This window comes from Emydura macquarii, unplaced genomic scaffold (assembly GCF_026122565.2).
Source record: "Emydura macquarii macquarii isolate MOO-44397 ecotype Brisbane River unplaced genomic scaffold, CSIRO-AGI_Emac_v2 contig_685, whole genome shotgun sequence".
Classification (NCBI taxonomy): Eukaryota; Metazoa; Chordata; order Testudines; family Chelidae; genus Emydura; species Emydura macquarii.
Genome location: NW_027130822.1, coordinates 23,254 through 38,937, shown reverse-complemented (window position 1 = coordinate 38,937; position 15,684 = coordinate 23,254). Strand labels below are relative to the sequence as shown.

General features: G+C 46.0%; 1 protein-coding gene and 1 pseudogene across 1 annotated transcript; both read right to left on the bottom strand.

The window, feature by feature from the left end:
• Positions 1-8,184: 8,184 nt before the first annotated feature.
• Positions 8,185-9,099, bottom strand: LOC137148656 (olfactory receptor 11G2-like). The gene has a single exon (XM_067541577.1). The coding sequence runs from the start codon at positions 9,097-9,099 to the stop codon at positions 8,185-8,187; it is 915 nt and encodes a 304-aa protein (XP_067397678.1).
• Positions 9,100-14,563: 5,464 nt separating this feature from the next.
• On the bottom strand, positions 14,564-15,162 carry LOC137148661 (olfactory receptor 4D1-like; annotated as a pseudogene).
• Positions 15,163-15,684: the final 522 nt, after the last annotated feature.

Below are 15,684 nucleotides of genomic sequence, written 5' to 3'. Positions count from 1 at the left end.
CAGCCTACAACGATAACAAGGGCAGCCAGGCAGCAGGGGTTATAGAGAGGAAGTCAAGTCACCTGGAGCTCTTGTGATCTAAGCCCAGCTACGCAACTGAATTACCTCAGCTCTCCGTGCCTCAGTTGCCACAACTGTAAACTGGGGGAGAAGACTGGGCACTGGAGGAATAATTCACCATGGATGGTGTAAATAAGGGTTATGCAAAACTTAGTTTTTTTTTAACTCTGCCTGAGGTCTCCTAGCCCCTGTACAACCAGAGCAAGAGCCTTGTGTCCGGCAAGTGTCAATGGGAGTGGTTCCCCCTGGGCTTTGTCTGTGGGTCTGGGAGCCCAGGAGGGGGCCGCCCCTCACTCCCAGGCTGGGGTGGCCGCACGGCCGGAGTGAGACTGCTGTTAGCCCTGCCCCGGGGGGCAGGGAGTGGGGGGCACACGGAAGCTCCTGACATGTGATGGGGGAGCTCACGTCCCATTGACTCTCACCCCGCAGGTGCTGGTTCAATTTCAGACTTTACTTTTTAAAAGTTTTAAAGTGTATTTTATATGCTTTGAAACTTTTTACAAATACATTATTTTAATTTAATTGATATTTCTTTTATATTCTGGACCAACCCCTCCCACCAGGCTGGGCGGATGGCAGATGAATGGGGGGATGGTGTGCCCAGCTCCCCCAGTTCTTAGCCCGGTGAACTGTTCATGTCCCAGGGATCCCCAGTTTGCCAGCTCTCAGAGATCCCTGTCTCGCCAGCTGTTGGTTGACTGACACCCTGTGCTGTCCCAGCTCCATTCTGTCCAAATCTCCCACCTGCCTGGCTCCCCAGTCTGGTCAACGTCCTAAGCTCTTCACTCCCCGAGTGCACACCTGACGGGCATCCAGGTTGCCCATCGCCCTTTGATTCCAGGCTGCCTGGTCAGTTCTTGTGCTGCCAGGTTGCTTGCAATCCCCATTGGCACTCGTGGTGGTTAGATGGGTGGATGGGCTCCCCAGCTGTCTGGCTTCTCGCGCTCCAAGGAAGCCCAGCTCCTTGGCCTCCTTCTCTCTCCACTGCAAAGGAAACTGGGATCCCTGGCCTGCCTGCCTGGTGCAAAGGTGGAGAGATGTGTTCTCAGGCAGACTGACTCCCTGGGTTGCTGGGCTCCTTGGGATACCCAGGCAGGTAAGGTGCACTGCCTGCAGCCCCGGCTGCCCCGGTGGCTTGCCAGCTTGGTCATCTCCCTGCATGAGATTTTTTGGGGAAAAAAATCATTTCCACCCCTAGTGAAGTGGAATTTTTTTAAATGTCCCTGCCTCAGAGAACGTTGCATTTCCAGCTTTTTGTTCTGCTTTCAAGTCGGGGCTGGGGAGCGGGAATCAGAAATGCAATATTTTCTGCGCAACGTAAGAGGCGGTTCCCACGGAGCGCTCTCACTCACTCTGTCTCTGAAATAAAAGGCACAGGGTTTGTGGAAGAGCTGGACCAGTGACCATGATGTGGCTAATATGGGCTGGCGGCCAGGGCCGTGTTCAGGAACCAGAGTCCAATGGGTGGGTCTGAAGTCAGGAGTCAGGTGTCAGAGCTGAAACAGGGTCAGCACGGAGTCAGAAACCGAAGAACCATAGCCTGGGGTTGTAACCAGGGCAGTCAGCAACCGGGGCTGGGAATAGGGCAGGAGTCAGGTACTGAACACAGGGACTCTAGCAGCAAAAAAACCAGGATCCATCTTCTTGCACAAACAACTTCCTCTGCTTCTTTTTGGCCTAAACAATGTCCCTGCCCTGGCATGGAAAACCGCCCACAGACACAAAGCCTCTGCTTCAACAGTAAACAGTGTCACAAACTTCAGCCTAAGTCCCCTAAGGCCAGTTGACAACTTTATGTAGGCACTAAACCGTGCAGGTAGGTACCTAGTGCAATTTTTAAAAAATGCCACAACCGTTTGGCACCGAATTACCAATGGGTTTTAGGCACTTTTGAGAATCCCTCGTTAGTATCTGTTAATAAATATGAACCTTTCAGTTCTTTTTGTATATTTGGTTCAAGTATATATCAGCTGTTCTTTAGAATCTGTATGATATTAACAAAGAGCACGTCTGAACTCTAAGGCCCTTGACCTATATGGAACTGTATTTGGGAGTTTATGCAGTAGGCTGTATTTTAATAATCCATGGCTCATTCTTAACTGTAAATCTCCAGATGTTCTTGGAAACTATCTCCTTAATATAGCTACAATGCTGACAGAAACATATATAGACTTGAAAACTAATAAGGGAGGATTATTCCAACAGATGTTTTCGGTTGGGAAATTAATAGGGAAGAATGATTATGGGGTAAGAAGGACCCACAGAGACAGATTAACTTGAAGAATCGTTCGACTTCTCAGCTGTAAAGAACGATGCTTTCACCCATAAATCAGGTACATTGAGAATGTATAGAATGACATCAGAACTTTTTTTTTTTTGGCAAAGAGGTTTTCTTTGCTTGGAAACCCTACATAACGACACTAGGATGGGAACTTAGTTTGGGAGTCCCCCTCCAGATACAGTAAAGGTGAGACACAGAGCTAGCTCTTTATCATCATCCTCATCCTCACATCAAAGGGTGGTACTGTATCTATTCTTTCTACGTTCTGTATAGTGCTGTACTAATCCCTGAGTGACAACCTTGGATTAAATAATTCCAGTTGAGCCTGTTATTCAACAATCTTGAGTTGCCATTAACTCAGGCACACAACACCTTCCAGGGGTCTAAATATCTTTAATAAACTGAACCTCTGTGCCTCTGTTCCCATTTGTATAATGGCTTAGCCTGTGCTATGTACCTGTGGCCCAAGTCCTACCACGTACGGGACATAGACAAAGTGATGCTCTTTTTTATACCATCATCACCCCCATGTTAAACCCTGTGAGCTACAGCTTGACAAACAAGGCATTGAAGGATGCTGTGAGGAGACTGAGGAGGAGGAGAAAGTTTTTATGAATGATTTAAACATGTGCAGTTCAAAGGAGGACGTTCTATAAAAATAAAGTAAAATGACCAAACAATTTCTTCTGCCTGGGTTCACACTACATGTAAGGTAGAGTCATTTCCTGGCTCCACGCTGGACTCACTGTGTCAGGTACAGACTAGAAGTTTTAAGGTCAGGAGGGGTCATTATCACCCTCCAATCTAGACAAATTCATGATTGTTTCCTGTGGCATCTTTTCTACCCACTCATTTCTACGATTCTGTCGTCGGAGCATCGGTTGGAAAGCTAAAGCCAAGCAGGGAAAGGCTATTTTAGGCAGGATGTGCTGTGAGTGAAGTTCTGGAACAGCCTCCCAAGGGGAGCAGTGGAGGCAAAAAACCGAGCTGGCATCAAAACTGAGCTTGATACATTTATGGAGGGGACGGTCTGATGGGAGAGCCTAGTTTGGCAAATGACCGATCTTTGACTACTGGTGGTAGACATGCCACTGGCCTGTGAAGGGACATTAGGTAGGGAGGGTTCTGAGTTATATCAGAGAATTCTTTCTTGAGTGTCTGGCTGGTGAGTCTTGCCCACCTGCTCAGGGTTTAACTGATCACCATATTTGGGGTTGGGAAGGAATTTTCCCCCAGAGCAGATTGGCAAAGGCTCTGGGGTTTTTTGTCTTCCTCTGTGGCATGGGACACATCTCACTTGCTGGTGGATTCTCTGTACCTTAAAGTCTTTAAACCAGGATCTGAGGACTTTAATAACTCTGTCATAGGTGGAGGTTTATTACGGGGGTGGGTGGGTGAGGTTCTGTGGCCTGCGTTGTGCAGGAGGTCAGGCTAGATGATCATATTGGTCCCTTCTGACCTTAGAGTCTATGAGCCATTCCAGTGAAGTTAGGATTCTTGGTTCTTGAGATCACCTGTGTAATAAGATTAATGCAAAACTTCTTGGTCCTTTGCCTTCTTTTTAGATTTTTTTTTTCTTTTTTCCAGCATTGATCTCACCATGTAACATGCAAGGGAGTTAGCTAGCGCTCTCCATCTATGGGGGCTACGTTCGTCTACCATAGATTGCTAGGTCTGTGGCTCACTAGATGAATCCAGTGTCCAGGGCTCCCTATCCAGAACTAGCATAACCTTAGTTGTACCTAACCTAACAAAGCGTGGGGAAAGGCAGAACAAGCTGAGGTGTCAGCTCTGACTCTGAGACTAAAAGATAGCGAAATTTTGTAATAGATCTCAAAGAGAGAGAGAGATGGGGACGGAACGAGAGAGACAGAGGAGCAGCCTGTGTTTTCACCATCACTTGCATAATTTTTATAAAGGAAACTGAAAGCAGTTCCATGTCAGCATCATACCAATCTATTAGAATTCTTTGTGGGGGTCAACAAACATGTGGACAAGGGTGATCCAGTTATTTAGTATACCTGGACTTTCATAGAGCCTTTGAAATTTGGGGGTCCACGATATGTAAATGGGGGTCCACCCACCGAAATCATTATTTCAGGCGTTTCGTAAACTTTTAAGTAGATATTTTAAATTTGAAATAATTAATTATATGAGTAGGTACGATAAGTTTTGGACTTTGTTATTATAATTCTTGCAAATCACAAAAATTACAATATAGCTTCTAAAAATAAAGATAATAGTAGTTTTTACAATGTTTTTTATTGAAAATTGTAATTTTTTGAATTATCACGGTATTTCTTGCTGATATTTAAACCTAATTTTTCCCGCGTATTATTAAACTATGACAAAATCAAATAATTATTGGTTCACAAGATTATTTAGGTATCTGCTTCGTAGTGTTCTATGATTACGTACAAGTTTCTACAAGTTTTCATACCAGCATCGCATCGAGCAACCGCGCGCAGTGAATAAAGTTTGCCCAGACTTGTTCAGACCAAAACTTTTGCACGGACATGTTAAATTAGGCAATTATAAATAGGAGTGTTAGAATCAAACATTGATTATTTCTATTCTGAATTTTGAGAAGAAAAGTGGTTAAAAATATTAACTTTATTTAGTGCAAAATACAGATGCAAATCAAAGTGAATCAAAAACATCTTGTTTAGGAGTACCTAAGGAAAGTAAGTACAAACTTTTAGTTAGTTAGTCATCCAGATTGCGGTCTCGGCCACATTTTTTAGTTAAATATTTCAAATAAAGATAATACCTGCTAAAACATATGACCAAAAACTCTAATTGCATGCTCGAACAAAAAATTAAAGAAATAGTCAATGCTTCAGATATAGTAAAAAATAATTATTTCCTACTTTTTAAGGTTTGTTTTTGTTTGTGTAGGTGTTTTTTTAAAGATTTTGTGTTAAAGGAGTAGGAATTGTTCGGATACTTTTTCAATTTTCATTATACTTAGTTTTAATGTAAGTGCCTCAATAGGCACTCCAGTCAATTAATTTTAAATTTTTATCTTATGAGATTTAAATAGCTTGTTTTTTGTCGACAGATATCTTCTACTCAACATGGCAGAGGCTAAAAAAAAATGTAGGCAGTATAGCATTGATTATTTGAAGTTCGGCTTTATTCCATCACTGTCAGACAAACATTTGCCCATGTGTCTTTTGTGCAACAAAGTTTTAAGCAACGACGCTATGAAACCGTCCAAGCTGGAGGATCATCTGAGAAGGTTGCATCCTGATAAAACAGGCAAAGATTTGACATACTTTAAAACACTGAAAGAAAAACTTCAGAAGAGAATCACGCTAGACAGCATGTTTGCTTCAACGTCAAAAACAGACGACGATGGTTTGCTGGCGTCTTACAATATTTCATTACTCATAGCAAAATCAGGAAAGCCTCATACTATCGGAGAACAGCTGATTTTGCCAGCCGTTGAGGAGGTTTTAAAAACTGTTCTACATAAACCTGCATATGATATGCTCAAAAAAATTCCTTTGAGCGACAACACAGTTCAAAGATATATTGACGAAATGAGTCACGATGTGGAAAGCTTCTTGTGTAATTATCTAAAAACAAACCATTTTTCCCTTCAAGTCAACGAGTCAACTTTACCTGGTAATGAAGCACTATTAATGGCATATGTTCGTTTTGTTATGGACCAAGAAATCCATCAAGAATTGCTTTTTGCGCAAACTTTGACAACAGATACTAAAGGCGAATCAATATTTAATGTTTTAAAAGACTATTTCATGGAAAAAGCGATCCCCTTAACAAATATAATATCAGTAGCAGCAGATGGAGCACCAGCCATGTTTGGTCGCTATCGCGGTTTTATAAGCTATTTAAAACAAAATGTACCTGGTATATTTGCAATTCACTGCGTCATTCACCGACAACATTTAGTAGCTAAAAATCTAAGTGCCAGATTGCATCAATCTCTCCAATTCGTCATAACGGCAGTAAACAAGATTCGTAGCAACACGTTAAATTCTAGGTTGTTTGAGCAGTTGTGTGAAGAAAATGACGAGGACTTTCATCGATTACTTCTTCACACTGAAGTACGCTGGCTCTCAAAAGGCTTATGTTTGAAAAGATTTTTTTCACTTTTTGAACCCATTTTGGAGTTTTTGGATGATAAAGCTCCCATTTTGAAAGAAAATTTAATAAAATGGAAACCAGATATTGCTTATTTAACAGATTTATTTGCTAAATTTAATGAGGTTAACTTGCAGTTACAAGGAGACAGCCTGAATTTAATAAAAACAAAGTCCATAATTTCAGCTTTTCTTGCCAGAATTAACCTATTCAAACAAAACATTGGAAGGCGCGAATTTTTGCAGTTCCACAACTTATCATTGACAAACGTTCAGGATGATGACATTTTGGCATATGTTCAACATTTAAATGCCCTCCACTCAGACTTTAAAACCAGATTTGATGATGTTTTAACTATGGAAATACCGCACTGGGTTATCGATCCGTACAGCGCAATTGAAGAATCGGATATCGCACTACAAGAAGAACTCATCGAAATAAGCACTAACGAAGAACTTAAAGTGCAGTTCAAAAAGGGGTATCAGCAGTTCTGGCTTCAGAAAAATGTAGCTGTTACTTATCCTGCATTATGGAGTATTGCAAGAAAATTTTGGATAGCTTTTCCATCTTCATACCTCGTGGAAAGGGGTTTTAGCGCAGTAACTAATCTGCTGACAAAACAAAGAAATCGTTTGCAAATAACTGAACGAGGAGATTTAAGGCTATACCTCAGTCATTTGACTCCAAATATTAAGCAATTGCTATCAGAGCATCAAGTTCATCCCTCCCATTAACACCATTAATTATTGTATTTTTAGTTTTGAACCTTAGCTTTATTTTATGGTTTTGTTTTGTTACTAAGTTCTGATTTTTGTCCAAAATCCAAATATTTACAGAGTTTTGTGCTAAATTTTAAAGAGAATTTTAATTTAGCCTTTTTTTTATTTTGAGCTATTAACATTTAATTTTATTTTATTTCACATAAAAATAAGATTTTTAATTTAATTGTTTCAATAAAGGTCTGAATAAAAAATTTAAGTTCGTTTTCTTTTTTTACAAAGCCCTATCAAAGTGAACAGCACTGTGTCAGCTGTGAAAAACATATTTGACGATATAAAGTTTAGGAAAATTTAATATTAGACAGGCAGGGGGTCTACGGCAAAAAAATAATTCGGAAAGTGGTCCACAGGACAAAAAAGTTTGGGGACCTCTGCTCTAGAGGGTTAGATCAGGGCAGGGAAGGGGCTAGGACTCCTGGGTTCTATCACTGGCCATGTGAGGGGAGTGTGTTAATGGTACATTCAAATATAATGTTGCCATGATTTTGGTCCCAGCTGCACGGGTCCGTCTCTGGAAATCAGCGGGGCTGCTCTGGGTTGACAGCAGAGAAAAGGAAAGCAGAACTTCACTCTGTGTATCTAAAAGGTGAGAACACATTTATCCAAGCGGCCGTCTTGAAGTACCGTGGCACGAAAAGGGCAGGGAGGTGAGCCAGCCTTCCCGCATGCGTGCTCGGTTTGCTGTTGGACCCTCTGCAGGCACACACTGAGCAGGGCTCTTTTCCTGCCATACTCACCCCCACACCTCCCCCCTACCCCCAACCCACTGTCTGTGTTCTGGCTGTATCGTCAAACAGGCACGTTCTATACTATAAGTAGCCCCTAAAGGTCATGCAAAAGGCTGTGTGTGTTCCGCCTTCAGGATTGGAGCCTGCATCCCCCGGCGGAGAAAGACCCTGTTCCCCACCCCGCTGACCGGCCAGTCCCTGCAGACTGGGACCAGAACACGACCCCCTACCGCCCCCCCAGCAGGGTCCTCCTCAGAGCCTCCTTCATCTCCTTGTTTCGCAGGCTGTAGATCAGCGGGTTGAGAAAGGGGGTCCCCACCATGTAGAAGAGAGTCACCACCTTCCCGCTGGTTACTGAGTCGCCCAGGAGAGAGCCGTAAAAAAGACCCACAATGGCCAGGTGCGAGGTGCAGGTGGAGAAGGCCTTGTGCCGCCGAGCCCCTGCAGGGAGCCTCAGCACCGCCCTGATAACTAGCCCGTAGGAGCTCAGGATGAAGAGGAAGGTGATGAAGATGATGAGGTAGTTCATGGTGGAGTAGGTCTGTTCGGTCCAGGGAGCTGGGGCACAGGAGGCAGCCAGCAACGGGTCTGGGTCGCAGACAAAATAATCCAGGGTGTTGGGGCCGCAGAAGGAGAGCTGGGAGATGAGGGCGACGGGCCCTATGAACCAGAGGAAGCCGGTGAGCCAGCAGGAGGCCACCAGCAGCCAGGATCTGTGTGGGGACATGAGGACAGGGTAGCGCAGGGGGTGGCAGATGGCCAGGTACCTGTCCAAGGCCATGGCTGCCAGGAGGAAGCACTCGGTGGTGCCCATGGAAAAGAAGATGTAGAACTGCATGAAGCAGGCGTGGAAGGAGATGGGGACATCGGGGTTCATGAGGTCGAAGAGCATCCTTGGCACGGTGGTCGTGATGTAGCCAACTTCCAGCCAGGCGAAGTTCCCCAGCAGGATGTACATGGGCAGCTGCTGGAGGCGGGGGTCCCGCAGCACGGCCCACACAGTGCTCAGGTTGCCGGCCAGAGTCCCAGCATAGATGAAGGAGAGGAGGGCGCAGGTGAGATCCCGGCCCAGCTGGCTCAGGGAGGGGAAACCCAGCAGGATGAACTTGGTCACTGAGCTGGTGCCGTTGGCTGGATTCATTGGGGGTTGGGGATGCCTGCAGATGAAAGGAAGCAATCGACAGGACGTCAAGGCTCTGCCCAGAGCTCTGGGAGGGGAGCAGGGTCTAGTGGTTACAGGAGTCACAGCCAGTCTCTTATACACATCACATCCCAAACTCCTCCCCAGCCACCTGTCCCACCATCCAATGTCCCATCTCCAGGCATTGCCTGGGGCTTCAGAGGAACAAGATTTAACACCCTGCCCCCCAAAAAATAAAAAACAACCCAAGCACTCGCCAAATACACGGGGCAGCGGGGTGGAAATCCCCTTCCTGTCCCCTGCCGATGGACAGCTGAACCCTGAAGCATGAGCATTGAGAATGTGGGAGAATCACTGGAAATGAGCCCCAGGGCTGCTAAGCTTTGCCCCCATCCTCCCAAGCAACCCCATCCAACAATCGCACTCAGACAGTTATCCAGCCCACCCTGAAAACGAAGAAAATTGTTCACCCCCCCAAACTCCGACAGGGAGGCAGAACATCCCCCCTCATCTGTTAGAAACCCCCTGCTAATTTCCAGCAATCCTGTGTGCATGGCCAGGTGGGCAGCTGGGCAAGGAGGGGCGGGCGACCGAACCGTGAAGCAGCCAGGGAAGGAATCGAAGCAAGAAAGAAGCTGTCTGGGAAAACCCACCTGGCTGTGAGATCTCAGCCTCTTCTCTCCGCCTCTGTTAGGAAGGCGAGAGGGGGTTGATATCTGCTCTCTGCTCTGCTGGGTCCCTGGGACACGATCTCTGGGGCGTGTAGGAGCAGCTGGATCTGGATTTGATGACTGAATAACATGTGGGCACTCAGGGGAGTGAAAGGGAGAGCCCCCATCTTCCCAGCCACCACACCCAAACACCCCACACAAATTTCCCCCATCCTCACATACAACCCTCCACAAAATACACACAGTCCTCCCCGCCACACACATCTCCCAAGGAGAACCGGGCATGGGGGTGAGGGGCCTGGCTTTGGGGGGGGTTGTACGGAGTGGGGCTCAGGATGAGGAGACCCCTCCCAAGTCCATCCAAGGTCCCAGCAGCAAACTCCTCTCAGCTCTTTAATTGGCTCTGCCAGCGGACCCAAATCATCAATACCCAGAGCGAGAAATGTTCAGACATCAAAACAAGCTAATTCCCCAGGGGATTTGCAGTCTGGTCTCCATGGTTACGTAAATGGCTCTAACTCCCATGAAAGATATGGGGGGGAAAAACAACATCTTTCATTACTGCCAAGAGTTGACACAGCCCAGGCAGGGGGAGTGAGGTCTAGTGGTCAGAGGGCTGGCCTGGGAGCCAGGACTCCTGGGTTCTTTTTCCAGCACTCAGAGGGCAGTGGGGTCCCCAAAAGGGACCAGCAGCTCATCGTGTCTCAACGTCTGTATATCTGAGGCCACCGCCTAGCAACTGAAATTAGACCAAGGGTATTACAACCCTCAGTTAGCTAAACTGTTCTGTGCCACAGGTGGAGAATAGCAGGGACTGCTGTGCACCAGTCCCTATGGCTCCCACGATTTCAAGGAAACGATGAAAGGAGATACAGCCAGCTAGTCCTGGCAACTGACCCCCATCCACGGGCTGCAGAGGAAGGCTGAACAATCCCACGGTCACTGCCAGTCTGAGCTGGGGAAAGTTAGACCTGGAGCATGTGAGCAAGACGCAGCCAGTCGAGCACCTGAGTGTTTGACTCGGTGCCACCTCCGAGCCCTGGTCCACCCCACCCACTGTCCTATCTCCAGCCAGGGCTGTCCCAGTGCTTCAGACCAAGACGACAACAACACAAACAACTCCCTTCTCCCTAAACACAGAATGTTGTTGCAGGGGGAGGTGACTCCCCTCCTCACCTTTGCCGGTGACTAGCTGAAACCTTGAAGTATTTAGGAGCGTCAGACATAAACCACAAGGTCTCTGCAGGTTTAGAACAAGCGGGGGGCTCGGACTCCTGGGTTCTATCCCTGGCTGGGGGAAGGGCGAGTGGTCCGTAACACAGGACTATGTTGCCACGAATTTGGTCCCAGTTGCACAAGTATCTGTATCTTGACACCACCAGGCTTGCTCCTGACAGACAGCAGAGAAAAGGAGAGCAGAGCTTTGCTGTCTGGACCCACGTGTGAGAACACATTGACCCAGGGAACAATCTGGAAATGCGGCTGCTCAAAAAGGACTGAGATGCCGGTCAGCCTCCTCGCCCGCACTCTCGGTTTGCTCTGCTACCCTCTGTGCAAAAACACACACTCTGCCTCCAGCAAGGCACCTTCCTGGAACATGCTGTACCTAGTGGTTCTTCGCACTGTGTGTGTAATACCAGCTCAGGTTTTCCCAGGTCATGTGAACTTACAGGCAGGCTCACCGCCTGACTCCTGCTAACTTTGCTTTCCTACAGCAGTCATTGACCATTACTTTAGTTCAGGCCTCAGGCCTGCTACCTCCTAGGCCTCATGTCTCAGGCTCTCACTTGCTACTCCACCTAGGTAACCCATTCCAGTGCTTCACCACCCTCCTAGTGAAAACGTTTTTCCTAATATCCAAAGTAGACCTCCTCATCTGCAACTTTAGACCGCAGCTCCTTCTTCTGCTATCTGTCACCACTGAGAACAGCCTAGCTCCATCCTCTCTGGAAGACCCCTTCACGTAGTTGAAATCCCCCCTCATTCTTCTCTTCTGCAGACTAAACTAGTCTAGTTCCCTCAGCCTCTCCTCATAAGTCGTGTGCTCCAACCCCCTAAACATTTTCATTGCCCTCCGGTGAACTCTCTCCAATTTGTCCATGTCCTTCCTGTAGTGGGGGACCCAAAACTGGACACACTACTCCAGATGTGGCCTCACCACTGAAGATACGAAAGACTTATAGAATCATAGAAGGTGAGGGTTGGAAGGGACCTCAGGAGGTATCTAGTACAACCCCCTGCTCAAAGCAGGACCAACTCCAACTAAATCATCCCATCCAGGGCTTTGTCAAGCAGGGCCTTATAAATCTCTAAGGATGGAGATTACACCACCTCCTTAGGTAACCCATTGCAGTGCTTCACCACCCTCCTAGTGACAACATTTTTCCTAGTATCCAACCTAGACCTCCTCCACTGCAACTTGAGACCATTGCTCCTTGTTCTGTCACCTACCACCACCGAGAGCAGCCTAGCTCCATCCTCCCTGGAACCCCCTTTCAGGTAGTTGAGGCTATCAAATCCCCCCACTCTTCTCTCCTGCAGACTAACGGGATGGGCATTGGGATATGAGATCTTCCCCCGCCAGGGGTTGTTGGCTCCAGTCCTGCTGGGGGAACACACACACAGCATATTGCATGGCCTATCAGGGTCACCTGCTGTATAAAAAATGGCTCTTTGATGAGACAACCAAGGTGATGATAGAACCAGGTCAAGCCCTGCTGTAAAAAAGGAAAGTTAGCAGGGGTCAGGCAGTGAGCCTGCCTGTAAGTTCACAGGAACTGGGAAAAACTGAGCTAGCATTACACACACAGTACAAAGAACCACTAGGAACAGCACGTTCCAGAAAGGTGCCAGAACATCCCAGTACCCCAAAGATAACGAGGGCTCACTGACCCCTCAGAGTGACAATACAATGGATAGAGATGTTTTGGCCGAACCATCTGGTACAAGATAAAAGGTGGCATCTTACTACTTCAGAGACCGGCAACTACACGTCAGACGGACAATACACAACGTGTTTGCATTAGTGTATGAAAGGGGGGTCTCAAAGGGAGTGTCTTTGTCTGGCTGAATGAGGAACCCCGGAGCCACACATTGTCAGAGGCATACATGTATTAAGTGTCCTTATAGCATGGATAATACGCTTTTTACCGTGCTCTTTTGACAATAAACCTGGCCCGGTGCCTTCGTTGCTGAAAGGGATCTGTGGACTTATTAGATAATCCAATTGTGGTGTGATGGACTGGTTTTGTGCGCAGAGCGGGGACAGCATAAACACTGGGAGAGCACACACACAGCCAACATCTGACAACACGAGAGATGTGGTGGAATCTCCATCCTTACAGGTTTTAAAGGCCCAGCCTGAGAAAGCCCTGGCTGGGATGATTTAATTGCAGGCAGTCCTGCTTTGAGCAGGGGATTGGACTAGATGACCTCCTGAGATCCCTTCCAACCCTAATAGTCTATGATTCTGATTCTATGATCCCCTGAAGGGCCTGTCCCTGCAGTTGCAGACCGGGGCCAGAGCAGAACCCCCTACAGCCCCCCCAATAGTGTCCTCCTCAGACCCTCCTTCATCTCCTTTTTTCATAAGCTGTAGATCAGTGGGTTGAACAGTGGTGTCCGCACCGCACAGAAGAGACTCACCATCTTCCCGCTGCTCCCTGGTACTGTCAAGAACTTGGGGTCATTTCCCTCATGCTCAAGGGACTTCTTCTGTGACTTTGGACAAGTCAATTAATCTCTTTCTTCCTCAGTTCCCCTTCTGCAGAAGAGGGACAGAGGCACTTTCCTATCACACACGGGTGTTGGGAGGACTAAGGGTTGTGAGGCACTCAGATACTCTGTTATGGATATCTTATAAGTATCTAAAATGGAAAGACTGAAAATCGTGGCCAACAGTTCTATCTCACGGAGACGGTTATCTGGTTTTTTCATGTCGTTCTTCTCCTGAAAAGTAAAGTAAATATCATTTGAGATCTGTATAAATACATTTTTATTTCAGGAATAGACAATTAAAGACAACATTAGTTGAACCTATAAATATATAAATATAAATGGATTTATCTATTAAAACAAACAAACAATCCAACCCCCCTAATTCTCGGTAAAAGTAAAACTGAATTTTATGAAAACATGTTGCTGACTTGTCCTATGGGAAATACAAATAAGCTGTGTATTTGTATAAGACAGAAAAGGAGAAGCCATAAAATATTAGAATATCCAATTAATTTAGAGGAACATTCTATAATAAAATTTTCATTCCAGTTAAGAGTTATTTATGTTACATAATTTTTTTCAACATTTTTCAATATTTTTCTCCTTAGAAGAAGATTATGATCTTTGTGATTTTTTCTCCAGGGTTTGAAATCATTCATAGGAAATTTTTTTACCGGAAAGTCTCAAGGTCATATCCTCATCTGATGTAAAATATTTACAGAACACACTGAATACCATCAACTGAGAATCTCAGCCATTGACTCCAATGGAGCCGTGCAGGTTTACAGCTGGGGATTTGGTCTACTGGCTGCAATGAAACAACTGTACATTGATTTACACCGGCTAGGAATATGATCCATCTAGTCTAATGGAGCTAATGGATTTACAGCAGCCGGCTGCACAGACTTCAAAGGGGATTTTGGCCCTTGGTCTGTAACTTATTTACGGATGCAATGTTTCATGAGTGTGCAGGATGTGACCTCTTTCGATGGAATACACAGTTCACGTGGCATATGCATCCCTTCTCTGATAAGCTGAGGTCTGGTTTCTTATAGAAATGATCTCACAAAAATAAATTATGTCTTTAGTTTCCTCCCTGAGAACAGGATTCTGCTCACCAGTCTCTTGATGGCCTTTTTCATCTCAGCGTTTCTCAGCGTGTAGATGATTGAGTTCAGCGTGGGGGTGATCACTGTGTAAATGACAGACACCACCTTGTCCAGGGCAAACTTCTTGAAGGGCCGAGCATAGATGAAGATGGTGGGTATGAATATTAAACACACAACGATGATCTGGGGTCCACAGGTGGACAGAGCCTTGAGCTTCCCATCCATGACGTGGCTCCTGATCTTGACTAAGATGACGGCATAGGAGATCAGCAGAATGATGAGTACGACTACGAGGAGCACTCCGCCACTGAAGACCATCTGCAGCTCGACCACGTGGGTGTCAGTGCAAGCCAGTTTGATGATCTGTGGGACATCACAGTAGAAATTGTCCAGGATGTTCGGCCCACTGTACGGTAGCTGAAGGATCAGTCCAATCGGAACAGCAGAGTGAGCCAATCCACCCAGCCATGCCATGCCAGTGCCACTATCCCCACGCAAACACCCTGGTTCATGATAATCAAGTATCTCAGTGGTTTATAGATGGCCACGTACCGATCGATTGCCATCCACACAAGGAAAAATAGTCTGTCTTCTGTCTTCAGCCTTCACCTACCTCTGGATCAACTCATCTACAGCTGAACTGAAGCTGTGAAACAAAGGTACTGGATGTTCACCAGAGGGACTATACAAGCCTGCAAACTCCACCATTCTATTAGAAACCTGATCTATATGGACTTTCAAATCAAGTATATGTGTCTGATTTTTCATAATAAACCTTTACTTTAGTTACTAAGGGATTGGCTGGCTGCGTGGTATTTTGAGTAAGATCCAAACTTATATTGATCTGGTACTGTGGCTGACACTTTGGGGTCAGGAGAACCTTTTTGGTAAGAGCATAGAGTTTAAATAACTGATCTCTTTACTGGACCTAGTGGCTGATTGGAAGCCGGAGACTGAAATGCAGTAAAGGAGGCTGTGTATATATTATTTTGTGTTCTTGATAACCAGTGTGGGAATCAGAAGCACTGTTTGTGGCTGGTTGGGAAGTCTGACTGCAGTGCCACTCACCAGTGCTGGGAGAATCTGCT

Excerpts from the sequence above, each read along its gene's own strand:
- LOC137148656 (XM_067541577.1), bottom strand. The coding sequence starts at position 9,099 with ATGAATCCAGCCAACGGCACCAGCTCAGTGACCAAGTTCATCCTGCTG.